Source organism: Euprymna scolopes, chromosome 5, assembly GCF_053919585.1.
Source record: "Euprymna scolopes isolate OS-2025 chromosome 5, ASM5391958v1, whole genome shotgun sequence".
NCBI classification, from domain to species: Eukaryota; Metazoa; Mollusca; class Cephalopoda; order Sepiida; family Sepiolidae; genus Euprymna; species Euprymna scolopes.
Genome location: NC_136486.1, coordinates 174,460,759 through 174,480,651, shown reverse-complemented (window position 1 = coordinate 174,480,651; position 19,893 = coordinate 174,460,759). Strand labels below are relative to the sequence as shown.

The 19,893-nt window shown below is 31.7% G+C and overlaps 1 protein-coding gene across 1 annotated transcript in view; it reads left to right on the top strand.

Moving 5' to 3' along the window:
- Nucleotides 1–18,467, top strand: part of LOC145277041 (coiled-coil domain-containing protein 81-like) — a 142,396-nt gene extending 123,929 nt beyond the window's left edge. Inside the window, exons 12-14 of the mRNA XM_080128675.1 lie at nucleotides 4,231–4,309; nucleotides 8,145–8,365; nucleotides 16,525–18,467. Coding sequence (XP_079984801.1) covers nucleotides 4,231–4,309; nucleotides 8,145–8,365; nucleotides 16,525–16,789 — 565 coding nt within the window. The 3' untranslated portion in view covers nucleotides 16,790–18,467. The remainder of the gene's footprint in view (nucleotides 1–4,230; nucleotides 4,310–8,144; nucleotides 8,366–16,524) is intronic.
- Nucleotides 18,468–19,893: the final 1,426 nt, after the last annotated feature.

Below are 19,893 nucleotides of genomic sequence, written 5' to 3'. Positions count from 1 at the left end.
CAGCCCAGATGTGACAACAGTACTCCATGCATGGGCGAATAGTGGCCTTATAGAGGTACAGGATACTGTCAGGCATAAGTAGTTTTCTAGCACGGTAGAGGGAGCCAACCTTCCTTGCAGCAGCCTTGGCAATGCTCTCAATGTATCTATTCCAGTTCATGTTCCCTGTAAACGTTAAAGACTAATTTTTTTAAAAAACGTATGATAACATTTACTTTTTAATAAAAATAAAAAGTTGTCGCAGCTTTAAAAAAATGTTTTCATCTAATGTAAATATCGTTTGTTCGTTGGTTTTCTCTTAATAGTCGCGTACAGACTACATTTTTTATCATTAATGTTATCAACTTTGTTTCATTAAAAAAATTCGTCGCAGCTTTCTCTTTTTATCGTATTTTGATTCAATAAAAAATATCGTTGTATTGAGCGTCCTAAATTATGAGATGAAAAAATGAACGAATCTCTTAGTAAAACAGAGTTGTCTCCCTCTGCACAGTGAACTATTGTAAAGCAGCACTAGAGAGCTTTCTACTCTAATAGTGTCTTTCTTCGAACAGCTAGACTTTGAAATTCCCTTCCTGCTACCTGCTTTATGCAGAAGTTTAAATATAACGTAAAGAACATCTTGTTAATCTTTCCTAGGCATCGTCCCAAATAGTAGTCCCTTACACCCAAGTGACGAAATGCCTTATTAGGGATTAACATGAATAATAATAAAAAAAAAATCTACACAAGCACTCTAGTTTCTTTTTATGTCGTACATAAGATCTTGGTATTTTGCTATCTTCTCTTTCTCAGCTCGGTTAAATCCAACATTAAACAAGTATTCAATCATCAAGGGAGATAACTGGGTTTGGGTAACTGACATGATATTATTCTTAGCTAAAACATTGTCAATCAGTAATAATTTGACCTTATTTCTCTCTTATTATTAATTCTGAAGCTTTGCATCGCAACTATTTAATTAGCCTGTCAGTTCACTAAAATAATTAAATAGTATTGATTGAAAACCAAAGAATGAACTCTGATTATCGGAATGTGCAGTCTTTAGTTCTTACCCTAATTTGGCTTAATCAGATCACTAACTGTTAAAAGCAGAAATGATTTCTTGCTATTTAACGTGCTGAGACGGACAAATGAGAAACCGACATTTGAACCAGGAAAAATATGTCGTCTAATTGGATGAAGTAGAAAAATTCATGGGCAAAGAAATTGAAAGAGGGGTGGGGTTGAGATAATATTAAAAATGCGGCTCTATTTCCAAATATCTTTTTATTGTATAAAATCCATTATATTTAAATAGGTAAATTATAGACGGCTAAAAGCAAGGCGGAAATAGACTGAATTGTAAGAAGCTAAACCCAATATTAAAGAGGAAGGCGATTAAAATTTTTGTTTATATATAACTATTCTCTGATTCCGATACAATTACCGATTTTGATTCTGATTCGCATCAAATCTCTAAATATTAAATATAATTGTTTTATACAATAATAAGATGTTTTGATATAGTGCCGAACAGCGTTTTTTTTAAAGATTTGTTTAAAGTTAACATTAGCTGATAATTGTACGACTTTATATAAGTGGCATGGCTCATATGAGGAGGAAGCCAAAATGAAAGGAGGTGTAGTTGGTGAAGAGGGTAAACTTGTACATTAGGCCTATTAATTTGTTTTCCCATAAGGACAGAGCATTCTTTTGGAAATCACTCAAGACAAGGCGTGAAGCATGTAAGGAGCTAACAGAACGAAAGATGGTTATTGCAAAGAAAGGAGATGTCTATTAACCTTAGTCTTGAAAAAGACCAAGGTTATAGATAGAAAGACAGTTAGCAGAAGGAGATTCCACAAGCTTGCTGTTCTTGGAAAGAAGGTACTGGAAGAGGAAGCTGTATTCCAATGATGTATCAAAACGGTGAATTGATGGAGATTACTAGATCAATGTGTCAAACGAACTCGAACAAAAGAGTTAGACACAAGATCAATTCTTTTTCGATTGTTTTTGTGAAGAAAATCAATCTCCTTAAATGAATGCACTATGGATTGGGACAAAAATAAAAGTTGTCTCAGTTTAGAAGGATTTCTCTTTTAATGAACAAGGACAGGACACTTTGATCCCAGCCCCAAATCCAAGATGGCCGCCTTTCTAGAAATGTCGATTGGTTTGCTGCGAAATAATTGTGTACTATGAATAGGTTATAAGTGGAAATTAAAAGTTACAAGAATGGTCAAGGAAAACATCACCGAAACTGATAAGGGTGAAGTTGAGGGAAAGACCTGGTCAGAGATAGGTTAGTTTGGAAATCGATTTCTAAAAATAGCCCAACGAATATCAGTATGTATAATAGATGTTGAACCAATGATGACGGTGATGATGATGATGATTAGGGATCTCTACTAGTATATAAAAGTTACTTTGTGTATATGAATTCCTTCCTGATAGGTTTCGAGACGGTTGAGCCTGTCTTTTGCAAATTTAACACAAAGGTAATTTATGTGTCTGATAGTGTTCTTAGATATCTTTTGTACAGAAACTCATCCGATAAGTAACGAAAATGGGAAAAAATCCGATCTTAAAAATAGTCCTTTATCTATAAGAGACTATGTTTAAGACCATCAAACCCAAATATCAGCTGACATGATATTGTAAACAAACACAAACGGAATTTCATGAACGACATTATCATTATTTTTAATTTTTATTTTGCAAAATAATCCACCGAGCAAATTATTCATCGTAACATATAATAATCAATAGAGGATTGATTCTATAATAATCCATATGCAATCTGCATAAATTAAAATATCATGTTTAAGCGTATTGCACGACCGGGAGACGCCGAGCGGCCAGCTAGTAATAAATAAATAAATAAATAAAACGATAAAATAAAAATAAAAAAACCCAAAAGACAAAAGAAAACAAAGGAAAAACAAAAGTGAAATTATTTTTGATATCTCATTCTTTGCCTATTGTAACCATGAGCAATTCGTACTTAGTTATTTTTCTATGTTATGTTCATTTTTCTGTGAATTTTTGGATGAGGACTGATAATTTGTATTATTTGGATTATTCGGACTACTGTTCTCATCTTGAGTGTTATTTGGACAATATTTCGGTCGATGTAACCTCCGATCTTCTTCAAGTGTAGATTGTTGAACTCAGGAATCTTTCTGTCGAATTCGGCGTTCTTTCTGTTTAACTTGGGAATCTGCACAGAATTTCGAACAGAACTAATTATTTAATCCATGGGAGTAGCATGCGCTCGTAGGTAAAAGTACTAAGTAATTTACAATTGTCTTTTGAGTGTTGCCCGCACTGAAGATTGAACGTTCAACCTCTAGAAAAGTGTAATTTACAACTAAATTTTACCAAATACGTTATCTACTATGCTATAGCCAATCACAGAAACATTATGCAAATACAACTCAAGATGAGAACAGCAACCTGAATAATCTAAATTATATGTCTTATTTCTATTATATTTGCATACAATTATTACTATTAAGTTTATATCAAACATAGAAGATGATTAGAAAGCTATGTGATACTGTGTTTCATAATATATTTCGAGGGAAGACCTCTTTATCAAAAGGTAGGTGTTTCAAATCCCCTGAAATCCGTGTGGAACAGTAATGTTGTTTTTATGTTTATACTGCCGTAAATATCAACATGGCCTGCAGTGAATGGAGTAAAAGCGAAGTGATTAAAAAAAAATTGTTTAAATTTTTTCCTCCTCAACACCAACGCATTTCTTACATTGTGATATCATTGTTATAATCTGACCCACAATGATTCAATCAAACTACATCTTATTATAATAAAATGTTTTGCTTTGAATTAATGAAAGAGAAACGAAATTAGTATTTTGCATATATCATTGGAGAATTGCAAGTGGCAAAAGGCTTTAAATCGATCAGGAAAGGGATAAATTATGGGAAGGAAGAGAGAAGGTATAAAGTCAAAAAGAAGAAATGAATAAATAAATTCGTTTTGATGAATATAACGGAGGCAGGTTATGTTGAAGACTGATCAATAGAAAAATGAGACAAACAAAGGAATTCAGAAAACTTCAATTAATATGACCCCCTCCAACCTAGAATTGATACAACCCTATTAGTTCATCTTACTTTTTTTTTGTTTAAAATATGTTTTAATAACAGCTTATTTACAGAAATACATTTTTTTGATTGTTAAGTTAAATGTGAATTTTCTTTTCTCAAATCATTAATTTAGTCTTGCAAGACAACGAGCAGCTTATTTGAAAGAGAAAATAATGCGAAAAAACCTTTACAAAAACGCATTGGACGCTCAAGTGAGTTTCATCTTTTTACTTCTGATAAAATCAATAAACTGAATGTATTTGTTCTGATAACAATTTTAGTATTGAGCACTATCGCATCAGATACATACTAAGTTAAATAAACTTTGAATATATACATATATATATATATTATCACGTAATCCTTAAAATAGATTATGCGTTTTAAAGAGAAAACTCTAAATTTTTAATTTTAGGCCGACGGAAAATGTATCTTGCTTTTTTTGTTGTTGTCGAAGCAAAAGAACAGAAAGAGAGAGAGATAAAGAAAGAAAGAGAGAGAAAGAAAGAAAGAGAGAGAGAGAGAGAGAGAGAGAGAGAGAGAGAGAGAGAGAGAGAGAGAGAGAGGTCGGACCTGTAACGGAGAAATAGAGGTCGAATCTATAACGAGAGAATATGAGAGAGAGAGTGTAGGAGAAGGAGAAAAAATGGAGAAACGTTCAACGTTCAACCATCTCTATCCCTTAAGGATGTATCAGCGAGTTGACGAAGTCATCCGGTCAGCGCACTACCTGACCCCTTTTAGTTCTGGGTGCTTAGCGGCAAAAGTGAACAAAAAAAAGAAGGATAAAGGCAAACAAAGTACGAAAAAGAAGAAGAAGAGAGAGAGAGAAAGAGAGAGAGAGAGAGAGAGAGAGAGAGAGAGAGAGAGAGAGAGAGAGAGAGAGAGAGAGAGAGAGAGAGATTCTTTTATAAACTCTCGGCAAAGCTGCCATGGAAAACGGATGGGGGAAAATCCCATTCGAACAGTGAAAAAGGAAAACAGGCGACCTGATATCCGCCAGAGGAGATCATGTCGACAATGTCAGCTGGGGACGCAGTTTCGAACACAAGGGAACACGGATGGAGCAGCGAAATAAAATAATAAAACAGCGGATAAACTGAGCTCAGAAATACCAAAGGTTATGAACAGTCGATTGAAATGAACAGAATGGTGCACGTATAAATCGTTAAACGCTCGACATAAAGGACATCTCATGGCTTTCTCTCTATATCTCTCTCTTGTGCTATGAATCGGTGATTCCTTACTGTGGCCATTTTATTTTGTCATTGTTTATTAATATATTTTTCGTCGGCATTTTTAGAGATTAGTGTAAGAGATCCTCTCCCCATCTTCGTTATTTGTTTTTTGTCTTTATTTAGTCTCACCTTTCTTTCTTTCTTTCCCCTATCATAGTCTATTTTTATAATAAAATTAGTTTAAACTTTACCACTTGTGTTCGTGTCTTTGTTGCTTTCATATGTGTTTGTTTGTCTATTTTACATTTTCCGGGGTTCCAAACAGTATCGAACCCAGAGAACTTTGTTCAATTTTTTTTCTTATTTTTTTGTTTTGTTACGTGAGCGTCTTACGTAGTCCCAACGTGAAGCGAAATCGTAACAATATATATATATATATATATATATATATATATATATATATATATATATATATATATATATATATATTACAATTAAGTTATCAAAGTTATATAGTTAGCAAAGCAAAATTTGTCAAAATAGAAAAAACTCAACATTGTTAAGAGGAGCATTTAATTTCGAAATGCCATAAGAACAGAGGTTTTTATGTCCGTTTTCTATTTTACTTTTGCTTATCGTTCTCATGATATAATAAAGTTTTATATAACTTTTATTCCTTATCGTTCATTTAATATATATATATATATATAGATATATATATACATATATATATATATATGCATATATATATATATATCGTTAGTAAAAATTCTAATCCCGCAAATAAATAAATAAATAAATAAATATATATATATATATATATATATATATATATATATATATATATATATATATATATATATATATATAACATTAATACCATTTCCGTTGAATAGCATAGCTTTACCAAACATCTCACCAGTGATCCATATGAATATATACGAAAAATACAGTTTTTTTTAAAGAACCAAAGGTAGAAAATGAAATAAAGTTCTTTACAATGTGGCGTACAAACATATTGTAAACAAACTTTTATCATTGTGAAAATCATCCTTAAATAAAATAAAAATACAAGAATACTCATTTTTTTTTCTGATAAAAGTCTGATACCTTCTAATTCATATTAATCGAAGATTCTTTAACTGATTAATCCGTATATATATATATATATATATATATATATATATATATATATATATATATATATATGGGAAAAATGAGTTCATTTTATATATATATATATATATATATATATAAAATGAACTCATTTTTCCCCTATGATTTTGACCTTAATAGGATTAAAAATCAAGACGTTTCATGCGAATGTAACATGCACAAACTGCAGCACAATATCTGAGGTGTGTTATAGGCATATTACCTCTCCGCTTCCTCGATAATCGTAGATTCCTATATTTTTTCTGTTGAGATTTAACTGCCACAATCGGTTAAAATCAATGGAAGTAGTAAAATCCTTTCTCTCTAATTAATTTTTCTTTTCCCCGCCACCACTTACACCGTTTCCGGGATCGGTTACCAGGGACAGATACAAGGAACACCGGTTAGGGTTTTCTTTACTTCGTAGTTGCTTAAAAAAACTGCAATGGAATTTTAACGTTCCTTTTCGTTCTATGCTTTCTACTGGGTGAAACGCACCATGGACTTAACCGAATCGAAGGGTTAGTTATACCTTTTTTTCGCTTTATTTCGTTTTGTAGTTGCTTATAAAAACTGGAATGGAATTTAACGGTCCTTTTTGTTCTATGATTTCTATTGGGTGAAACGCACCATGTCGAATCGAAGGGTAATTTATGCCATTTTTTTCGCTGTTTTTTTTATTTTTGTTTTTGTTTTTCCGAACACGTTCATTATTTGTCCCCCTTATTTTTGCTTTTTGTTTTTCCGATTTCTTTTTTAAAGAAGTTTTACGTTTGTTCGCTGTTTTTTTTGGTTTTTCCGATTTTTTAAGAAGTTTAACATCGCTTTTTTTAATATTTAAACAGCGTTATCTCTTCGCTTATTCTTTACTTTACCCCCCTCTAACACACACATCTCCAAACACCCGGGCAACGCCGGGTACCCTCGCTAGTACTAAAATAAAAGAAACCTTATGCTAATAGTAACTTGTAGTGATCGTACTAATTTTAATCTTATTCAGCCAGACGTCAAACAAGGAACATTTACACTTAATGTTTTAAAGTTATCTCCCTTGGGCCCATAATTATTTTCCTAGTCATTACTCTGTATAAAGCAACTTATTTAATTTATAAACTAAAATCCATTTAAGAATTTTCGAATAGATTTACTACCACATTAACGATTGCATTTATACATTTACGACTAATACTTATACTCAAATGAAAGAATTAATCAATGTTCATTTCATGGGATATGAAAAGATATCATCACATCTCCAAAAGCCAAACGTTAGTCCTATTGCACCATTCAGCAAATTCTTGTAATAGTAATATTAATATTCATATGTTAATTTGAATCATTCAAGTCACATGTATATAAGTTCAAGTTTTAATAAAATACATTCTTAAAAATAACTTACTTTACTACTCTCTACTGAAAAATAAAATTAACTCCAAAATATCAAGCCTATGCTCGAGATAAAATTGTCCGGGTAAAATATTACGATTTGAAATAAATTCGTAGATGTAAAAAGTTGTGATTCATTGACCCATCCTTGCCACTAGATTAAAATGCCAATTACATTCCCCTGTCTGTCTGTGAGGTCTCGAGCCTCTCTCTCGCTTTCGATTGATTTGCACGTTCATAAATTCCCCTGGCGTTCTGATGATAAATCAGTTTACAGATACTCATGATTAAAACTATATTAAATTATTATTAATAATTATTATTTTAGGTGCAAAACCGAGAGGTGCCAAGTCCTGATGCAAGATCTGACACATATTATTTTGGAAAGTATGATGTCACCCCGGAACTTTTGGCAGAGAAGAAACGAATGGCAGTTGAGGTTATGAACGAGCAATGCCAGCAAGTTGCTCAGCAGAAAAGAGAAACCATCTTGAAACGGATGAAGGAACAACAACATGATGAAGACATTCTGCAGAAAAATAGATCTGAGTAAGTTTTATATATTATACATTTTTATGTATGTGTGTGTTCGTGTAAGTATTATATATTATACATTTTTATGTATGTGTGTGTGTTCGTGTAATTCTGAGTAAGTATTATATATTATACATTTTTATGTATGTGTGTGTGTTCGTGTAATTCTGAGTAAGTTTTATATATTATACATTTTTATGTATGTGTGTGTGTTCGTGTAAGTATTATATATTATAAATTTTTATGTATGTGTGTGTGTTCGTGTAATTCTGAGTAAGTATTATATATTATACATTTTTATGTATGTGTGTGTGTTCGTGTAATTCTGAGTAAGTTTTATATATTATACATTTTTATGTATGTGTGTGTGTTCGTGTAATTCTGAGTAAGTTTTATATATTATACATTTTTATGTATGTGTGTGTGTTCGAGTAAGTATTATATATTATACATTTTTATGTATGTGTGTGTGTTCGTGTAATTCTGAGTAAGTATTATATATTATACATTTTTATGTATGTGTGTGTGTTCGTGTAATTCTGAGTAAGTTTTATATATTATACATTTTTATGTATGTGTGTGTGTTCGTGTAAGTATTATATATTATAAATTTTTATGTATGTGTGTGTGTTCGTGTAATTCTGAGTAAGTATTATATATTATGAATTTTTATGTATGTGTGTGTGTGTTCGTGTAATTCTGAGTAAGTTTTATATATTATACATTTTTATGTATGTGTGTGTGTTCGTGTAATTCTGAGTAAGTTTTATATATTATACATTTTTATGTATGTGTGTGTGTTCGTGTAATTCTGAGTAAGTTTTATATATTATACATTTTTATGTATGTGTGTGTTCGTGTAAGTATTATATATTATACATTTTTATGTATGTGTGTGTTCGTGTAATTCTGAGTAAGTATTATATATTATACATTTTTATGTATGTGTGTGTGTTCGTGTAATTCTGAGTAAGTATTATATATTATACATTTTTATGTATGTGTGTGTTCGTGTAATTCTGAGTAAGTATTATATATTATACATTTTTATGTATGTGTGTGTGTTCGTGTAATTCTGAGTAAGTTTTATATATTATACATTTTTATGTATGTGTGTGTGTTCGTGTAATTCTGAGTAAGTTTTATATATTATACATTTTTATGTATGTGTGTGTGTTCGTGTAATTCTGAGTAAGTTTTATATATTATACCTTTTTATGTATGTGTGTGTTCGTGTAAGTATTATATATTATACATTTTTATGTATGTGTGTGTGTTCGTGTAATTCTGAGTAAGTTTTATATATTATACATTTTTATGTATGTGTGTGTGTTCGTGTAATTCTGAGTAAGTTTTATATATTATACATTTTTATGTATGTGTGTGTGTTCGTGTAATTCTGAGTAAGTTTTATATATTATACATTTTTATGTATGTGTGTGTTCGTGTAAGTATTATATATTATACATTTTTATGTATGTGTGTGTTCGTGTAATTCTGAGTAAGTATTATATATTATACATTTTTATGTATGTGTGTGTGTTCGTGTAATTCTGAGTAAGTATTATATATTATACATTTTTATGTATGTGTGTGTTCGTGTAATTCTGAGTAAGTATTATATATTATACATTTTTATGTATGTGTGTGTGTTCGTGTAATTCTGAGTAAGTATTATATATTATACATTTTTATGTATGTGTGTGTGTTCGTGTAATTCTGAGTAAGTTTTATATATTATACATTTTTATGTATGTGTGTGTGTTCGTGTAATTCTGAGTAAGTATTATATATTATACATTTTTATGTATGTGTGTGTGTGTTCGTGTAATTCTGAGTAAGTTTTATACATTATACATTTTTATGTATGTATGCGTGTGTTCGTGTAATTCTGAGTAAGTTTTATATATTATACATTTTTATGTATGTGTGTGTTCGTGTAAGTATTATATATTATAAATTTTTATGTATGTGTGTGTGTTCGTGTAATTCTGAGTAAGTATTATATATTATACATTTTTATGTATGTGTGTGTGTTCGTGTAATTCTGAGTAAGTTTTATATATTATACATTTTTATGTATGTGTGTGTGTTCGTGTAATTCTGAGTAAGTTTTATATATTATACATTTTTATGTATGTGTGTGTGTTCGTGTAATTCTGAGTAAGTATTATATATTATACATTTTTATGTATGTGTGTGTGTGTTTGTGTAATTCTGAGTAAGTTTTATACATTATACATTTTTATGTATGTATGCGTGTGTTCGTGTAATTCTGAGTAAGTTTTATATATTATACATTTTTATGTATGTGTGTTCGTGTAATTCTGAGTAAGTATTATATATTATACATTTTTATGTATGTGTGTGTGTTCGTGTAATTCTGAGTAAGTTTTATATATTATACATTTTTATGTATGTGTGTGTGTTCGTGTAATTCTGAGTAAGTATTATATATTATACATTTTTATGTATGTGTGTGTGTGTTCGTGTAATTCTGAGTAAGTTTTATATATTATACATTTTTATGTATGTATGCGTGTGTTCGTGTAATTCTGAGTAAGTTTTATATATTATACATTTTTATGTATGTGTGTGTGTTCGTGTAATTCTGAGTAAGTATTATATATTATACATTTTTATGTATGTGTGTGTGTTCGTGTAATTCTGAGTAAGTTTTATATATTATACATTTTTATGTATGTGTGTGTGTTTGTGTAATTCTGAGTAAGTATTATATATTATACATTTTTATGTATGTGTGTGTGTGTTCGTGTAATTCTGAGTAAGTTTTATATATTATACATTTTTATGTATGTATGCGTGTGTTCGTGTAATTCTGAGTAAGTATTATATATTATACATTTTTATGTATGTGTGTGTGTTCGTGTAATTCTGAGTAAGTTTTATATATTATACATTTTTATGTATGTGTGTGTGTTCGTGTAATTCTGAGTAAGTATTATATATTATACATTTTTATGTATGTGTGTGTGTGTTCGTGTAATTCTGAGTAAGTTTTATATATTATACATTTTTATGTATGTGTGTGTGTTCGTGTAATTCTGAGTAAGTTTTATATATTATACATTTTTATGTATGTGTGTGTGTTCGTGTAATTCTGAGTAAGTATTATATATTATACATTTTTATGTATGTGTGTGTGTTCGTGTAATTCTGAGTAAGTTTTATATATTATACATTTTTATGTATGTGTGTGTGTTCGTGTAATTCTGAGTAAGTATTATATATTATACATTTTTATGTATGTGTGTGTGTGCGTTCGTGTAATTCTGAGTAAGTTTTATATATTATACATTTTTATGTATGTGTGTGTGTTCGTGTAATTCTGAGTAAGTTTTATATATTATACATTTTTATGTATGTGTGTGTTCGTGTAATTCTGAGTAAGTTTTATATATTATACATTTTTATGTATGTGTGTGTGTTCGTGTAATTCTGAGTAAGTATTATATATTATACATTTTGATGTATGTGTGTGTGTTCGTGTAATTCTGAGTAAGTTTTATATATTATACATTTTTATGTATGTGTGTGTGTGTTCATGTAATTCTGAGTAAGTATTATATATTATAAATTTTTATGTATGTGTGTGTGTTCGTGTAATTCTGAATTTTCCAGTGATAAGTTCGCTTGTGCAAGTGACTGTCCATTTAGCCTTGAAATTACGAATTCATCTCTGCGCAGTACAAAAAAATCGGTGTTTAATTCATTACATCCTTGGAGTTTCTAAGGATTATCTTTTAATCAGGTCTGTAGATATGAAATGTATTCGTTATTGGAGCTTAGCTAGTTTTGTTTATGTATATCTGAAAGAAATATATCGACGATTTAGAAGAAGATGACGCGGAGAGAGTAGTTGTTCTCTATAACTCTTAAGAGATAAAAAAAAGTCGTATTTTTCCATCATTCTTGTCTCTTGACAAATGAGAGTTGTGTCTTTAAAAGAAAAATTAAAATATATTGCTGCCCAATTGCTAACCCGGATGTTCTCTGTAAACGCCCAAATGTATTCCTTAAACATCCTTATGCGCTTGTCAATATAATTTGATTTTCAACACTCGTGACTTTCGAAAACATGTAAGGATGTGTTGTGTAATTCTGACTCCCAAGCGCTGAAGATTTCGACCCACATAGTTAACCTCACACTAACATTTAAATTCATAGACTACTAAAGTTTTATTTAATGTGAAATTAAATCTTTCTAAAAGGCTGGGAAGGTAGTCTTAGTGCCAAAATAAAAACAATGGGATACAACGGACCTAATTCTATAAAAAAATTATTTTACTAGTAGCACCAATAAAGGAGAATTTCAAATACTTGGATGGATTAAAGAAAATATTAAATTTGGCAGGTTTTTTTTTATGAATAAATAAAAGACATTTAATATGCTTTTTAATTTGCCCTCTTTTGATCTATTTTGAAAAGGAAACTTATTTTATTGGAAAGCGACAGCTGTATTTATTTTTTCTTCTTGATCGGAAGGATCAGCAAGTCTCACTTTTTGATCTATTCTTGACTACATTGTTTGAGACGTGTGTCAGGAATGTTCATAGCCCACATGGAATTGCTGATCACTTTGTGATGTCACCCTAAACTTTCGACCCCAAGCTGAAAACCCCTTTGATCAAAACGACTAGATACTACAAATGGGCTGATTAGGAATCGACCAGAGATCACATCAGAGACGCTTCAAAGGGTAGACAGCTCATAAATAGACACCATAAAGTGCTTATGGAATTACTTTTAAACGAATCTTTAATAACGAAACATAAATTTTGTAAAAGTTTTAAAAGAAAACTAACCTGCGATAGTTTTGGTATGAACCATGTCATTATCAGGATTGACAAATTTTCCTGGTGGACCATTGTGGCATGCTGATAAATTTTCCAGTCCATCATAAGCTGCACATCCATCCGAAGTTATTCTTGTTCTTGGCAAAATCCACGAACGAATTATTGGGAATAATATTTCCCGGTCACTCCTTTCAATCGCTGTAATGTTGTTCCCTCTCTTCACTGCCCCGAACACTCAAATGCCATCTCCAATTTTTTCTGTATTATATTTCCTCTTGAAGAAAAATAACTCGTCTATCTTCATAAATAAACTGAATGGATTAAGGCATTGAAGTATCCACATGCAGAAATTCTCTTCCGCAATGATTCACTTCGGCCTGTGCAGGTGCTATTGCGAAGCATTTCACTGATTTAACCACCATAAATCTGATGCAAATGGACAAAAACTTCTTGTAAAGTTGTAATAGCCGCAGGTAAGAGTATGTCTCAGTTCTGTTTGAATTCCACTTTGGACTCCACAAACCACTCTCTCCCAATTATTCCACTGTGGACTCAAACACTTGATGACATAATCATCACACCTTTCTTAAGTTTGGGATATAAAACATCTTGACATTTGGGCCTGATCTTATCTCTGCTATGGTCTTGAAGAAAGCCTCTACTGGGTTGGCTCTTATCCTCTCCAAACTCTACAAAAAATGCCTTACTAAATCTTGCTTCCATGGTAACTGGAAAATTACTTCTGTAGTACCAGTGTTCAAGAATTCTGATGAAAAAAAACCCCAAAAAAAACTGACCCACAAAATTATCACTCTATCAGTCTCCTCACGCTCTTCAATAAAATATTTGAATCGAATGACCTCGTTAATGCTAAGCTTCTTTCTGACCAACGATATTGATTTAAGCAAGCCTGCTTTACTCTAATAGTGGCCTGCTCTACTGCGGCTATCGTGGTCTTGAAATGCATTTATCATACACTGGACAAAGCTGATGAAGCTGAGAGGATAACACTCGATATATCCAAATCTTTTGACAAGGTCTGGCATGATGGTTTTCTCATGAAAATTAATTTGCACGGTATTACTGGACGAATATTTAATAGAATAAGATCCTTGTTAGGCATAAGAAAGATCGATGTTGCCCTCAATAGCTGTTCATCTTAATGGCATAACAATTATGTGTTTCCCAGGGGTCAATACCTTATTATTTCTGATTTTCATAAACGACATCTCAGATGCAATTGTGTCGAAATTAATATATTTGCTGAGGACATATTTATAATCGACATATGGGACAAAAGAAAACATGCATATTCAAGACAAAGAATGACTTCCAGTCTTTAATGGAATGGAGGCATAAATGAATAGTAATATTTACTAAAACACATCTTCTTTAACAATTATAAGAATTTTTAACAAACGATTACCATGGCTAATAGCACTCTACCTGAAAGTCATGCATTCAAACTCTTTTACTATCATCATCATCATCATCATCATCATCATCATCATCATCATCATCATCATCATCATCACCACCACCACCACCACCACCACCGTCATCATTGCCGTCATTGCCGTCATCATCATCATCATCATCATCATCATCATCATCATCATCATCATCACCACCACCACCACCACCATCGTCATCATTGCCGTCATTGCCGTCATCGTCGTTGCCGTCATCATCATCATCATCATCATCATCATCATCATCATCATCACCACCACCACCACCACCACCACCACCACCACCACCACCACCACCATCGTCATCATTGCCGTCATTGTCGTCATTGTCGTCGTCATCATCATCATCATCATCATCATCATCATCATCATCATCATCATCATCATCGTCGTCGTCGTCATCATCATCATCATCATCATCAGTTTAATACCCGTTTATATACTAGCATCTAGAAATTGACTACCAAACTGATTTATCTCTGACCAGGTCTTTCTTTCAACCCCATCCTTATCAGTTCCTTATTTTCCTTGGCCTTCTCCTGTGAACTGAACCCCAATTGTTCTACTAATCTTCTCTAATGTCTGATACACTCTTCTCTTCATTCATAATGAGGTGCTGATTAGTATCACTTAACTGATAACAATTGCAATCACGCCAGCACCTGCTCAACCTTGGGTTCCAGTGCTATCACCCAAGTAACAAAATTTTCGAACAACCTCAATAGCTTTGTAATAAACAAGTTAAAGTCAGAGTAAAAGCTTGAAAAACCCTTAACTAAGAACTACACAAGGACGTGTGTCTATGTGAATAGCTTCCTAAAAGAAAGAAAACATAAGGGGAAGTAATTCACTTCTCTTTTTTTTCAACACAAATTTTACCATCAAAATATACTTTCATCAGTCGAAATGAACACATATCGGACGAAATGGTTGAAACCTTAGAGGAAGAACTCCAGTCTATAGTGGAATGGGGTAAAAAAATGGATGGTAACATTCAATGCTGCTAAGACTAAGCTTCTTTTATTTAATACTTATAAGAAACCTTCCCAACCACTGATTGCCATGGCTAATGATACCTGAAAGCTCTTCGTTCAAATTCCACGGCTTAACATTCACAGGCAACATGATTCAGAACAAATACAGTGATAGCATTGCCAAGGCTGCTGCGATAAAAGTGTTAGAAGTTACTCACACCTGTGAGCATCCTGTATCTCTACAAGGACACTATTCGCCCATGCATGGAGGATTGTTTCCACATCTGGGCTGGTGCATCTGCCACTCACTTCTAGAAATAGATAAAAAAGTGTCGCCAACTTAATAGGTCCTGCACTGTAAACTAAACTAACTTTTTGTTCAATTATGGAAATGTTGCATTCCTGTGCCTGTTTCACAAGTATTTGAATGAAAAGTGCTCAGACGAACCCGAAACACTGGTCCCCCTTTGACATAAATACCCCTGACTAACCCAACAAGCAGCAAAATCTCACCTCTTGAGATCCTTAGATGCCGGAAAGTCTTTTACTCAAATAGTTTTTTCCTTTGAACTGCTAGACTTTATAATTCCCTCCTGTATCTCTTAACCTTTATCCTCGAGTGGCCTCTGAACCTTGATAAGTGGTGACCTCCATGTAAAAAAAAAAAAGACTCCCTTGACTGTACTGACATACAGAAGTTCAAGTGTAATGTGATCAGACATCTCGCTGCTCAACTTCCTACACAGTATACCTGCAAATTTGATCCTAAATAGTAACTCCTTACTTTAAGGTAGCAGTGTGCCTTCTGGAGTGAAAAAACAACGTAAAACAAAATAGTATTGAATGTATCGAATAAGCATTTGTCTTCATTTTATGTTGTTAATTACTTTGTTGTTTTTGTTTTAATTCAGTTTGTTAAGAGATCGAGCCATGAATTTTAAGCAGAACTTTGATGCAAGGAAGAATTTGGAACATGCTTGGAAACACAGCGTCAACATGAAACGGGAAAAACGGCAGGAGAACAAAGAGAAGGAGCGTGAAGTTGGAATCTTAGTCCAAGACCAATGCCAACGATACCACAGGTGCAGGCAGTGTAAGAGGGGTCTTCGAAATCGAGGTTCTTGTAATATTTGGACGGATACTTTTTATCTACCCGGATCTCGATATATGATTTAAGTGTTTACACTTGTTGATGTGAAATGATGGTGGCAGAGCTGTTCTATTTGTTATTTTATCATGCTCTACTTTGGATGTTGAGAACTTATCCTCTTATTAATAAGATAGTATATATATTCATAGTATGCGTGTAATACGAACTAATAAGGACAGAGTGTTCAATTAAGTAAATAAGAGCACATAACATGTTTACTTCAATGTTATACAGTTCTTGATTGGCCATAATATATCAACGGTTTCGGAAGTGGCTAATAATTGTCAACAACAGTAAACGATAGTGGCAGTTGATCATCAAAGTCTGCAGAAATTATCAGTCATCCATGTTAATATGTTTGACCCAAAATATGATGAAAATTTCTTGGTTTTCATGAGGTCTGGGTAAAGACGAGTATGAATTTAATTTTAATAACTAGATGCTTAATTCTTAATTTTTAATCTTGATTCCAAAGTCGTATCTCATCTGTAGTGTTTCAGGAATTAAAAAGTTCACGGGTAACGAGGGTTGCTGATTCTTAAGCAAAATGAATAACTACAAAATATTGAAATAAACGCACACACGATTATTATCAGGTTGTCAGATATTTATGTGTGTGTGTGTGTGTGTGTGTGTGTGTGTATATACATGCACAGACAGGCAGACAGACAGACACATACACACGCATGCAACGCTTAGAAATTAAATGATTTCCATAAAATAAAATATCGTTAATTCTCGGAGAAATTCAGTTTTAATGCATTCCTCTTAAGATGTTGGTACCTGAAAGGACTCGATTACACGCGTTGATCGAACTTAAACTTTGTAAAATCATGTACCAAATTAAGAGTATACTAAATAGTATTAAAATTGTTTACAGTTATTTCAAGATGATGTTTATTTTTAATCAAAGAAGATGGTATATTTTTTGTTCTAACAGTGTCTCCTTTCAGAACAATATTTTCTCGCGTATCTGTCATATGTACCCAGAAAAAACCCAGTTTTTCAGAAATTAATTCTCTACAAAAAATAAGTTGGCAAATGTGCACACACATTTTCGACTGAGGAAATCTTAGATTTTAATAATAAACATCAAAACATCGTCATGTCAGTATCGAGTTGGTACATGTCTCTATAAATAAAAAAGTAATAAAAGTAAGAATTTTTATTATGTTTATATTTATGTTCCGAAAATTTTAAATTCTGGAAACTCAAACACAATAAGTCACAATCAAATAAATATATGGGGATTTTTCAATTACTGTAAGAATCTCTTAACGTTTGGGGCGGCGTAATCTTCGAAACTTTTAAAAATAATTGCTTGTTCAACCTGATAAACTCCATGGTGTTTCGAGAGGAAACATTTACTTAATCCATGTGTTACGATGTTCTGGTTACGCCAGCTATGATATTGTAGAAAGTTTCATACGCCACAATAATACACCACATCTACAATCGTGTAACTAAGAAGTGAGTTTACATATTAAACAACCGAAAATACATGATACCTTGATTAATGTTATGGAACGTCACGTAAACGTGAATTATAATCCGAATAATCTAATTAATACAGATTAACACTACCATACATTGGGGTAATTGAGCCAAATCCGGGGGTGATTGCGCTAACTAAAAAAAGTGTCCTTTATATGCATGGTTACATAAAGTATATATATATATATATATATATATATATATATATATATATATATATATATATATATGTATATGTATATATATATATATATAAAGTATATATATAATAAAAAAGTATATATATATATATATATATGTGTGTGTGTGTGTGTGTGTGTGTGTGTTCATATATTACGTGTATGCATGAATAAGTATAGACTAGTTTAATTTCCTTACTGTTCTTTAACATTTAATAGTCTTTTTAGTTTCTGGGAAATGTTTAGATTGAAACTGAATCAGGTCACCTCCCTAGTGTGTGTGTATCTGGTCACGAATAAGCTTCTATATGGTTGAATATTTAAAAAAACTGATTACATATAATGATAGAAGATGTATCGAGGATCAGGAATGGGTATGTTTAATCTGGCAGAACGGTGGTTCATAAAAATTGTGGGGTCTGCGTTCATGCCTGGCCCCCAAAGTATGGAAATAAAAAAAAAAAAAAAAAAAAAACGTTTACAAGTGTTTTTGATATAGATGCACATAATAATAGTTTGATAAGTATGTTTCAACTTAAATACGGATGGTATAATAAAATTGTGGGGTCTGCGTTTGCGCCTGTACTTTATGGAAATATGGCTGAAACTTTAACATAGACTTTTCATATCTATCTGCGTAAGTATACTTTGATAATTATGTTTCAGTTTGAAGAAATATGGTATAATAAATTATTGGGTGTTCGTTCACGCCTGACCTTCATAGAATGTAAATATGTCACAAAGTTTAACAAGGTTTTTTAAAAGGGGGGAGGGTCCACAATAACACCTTAACTTTAATCTTAATTCACGTTAGTTTTTATTTATTTTTTTGAGTTGAATCATATTGTGTGGAATAAATTCACCTCATAAATTCACATTCTTATTAAAGTGAGAGCCAAAAAAAAAAAAGTCGGAACTTTATACAATTCTCGACACAAATTTTGCATTATTCTGTTTTTTCCTTCTTCACTTGCACGTGGAACTCTTTCGAAAATAGATAAATAGATAAATAATAAAGAATAAGAACGTTACTTGTTTCGTGTCAAAAGAAGGAAAAAATCCTGCTCATGTGATTACGTGTCTTTTTAAAAACATTTACATAATTTTTTTATTTTTATTTATATATCTGTTTAAGCTTTTTTTGTCAGTGTACTAGAAGGAATTCAGTTGATTACAACCCTTTCTACGTGTTCTTTACATTACAATAGTACAACCCTGAATCTTATTATTATTTAGTAAGAGTGTTTAGCAGAAAAGCCAACAAACGACTACCCGAAAAATAAATATACAAGAAATAAATGTTACCATAGTCAATAAAAGCTCAATTCATGTTTTTTTGTTTGTTTTGAAATAGTTTTTAATGCTCTTTACTTAAAATAATTTCAGCGAACCGAAATTAAAACGAAATTTGAGGCAATAACTACTTAAATGAATTTTTATATAAACTACACATGCCA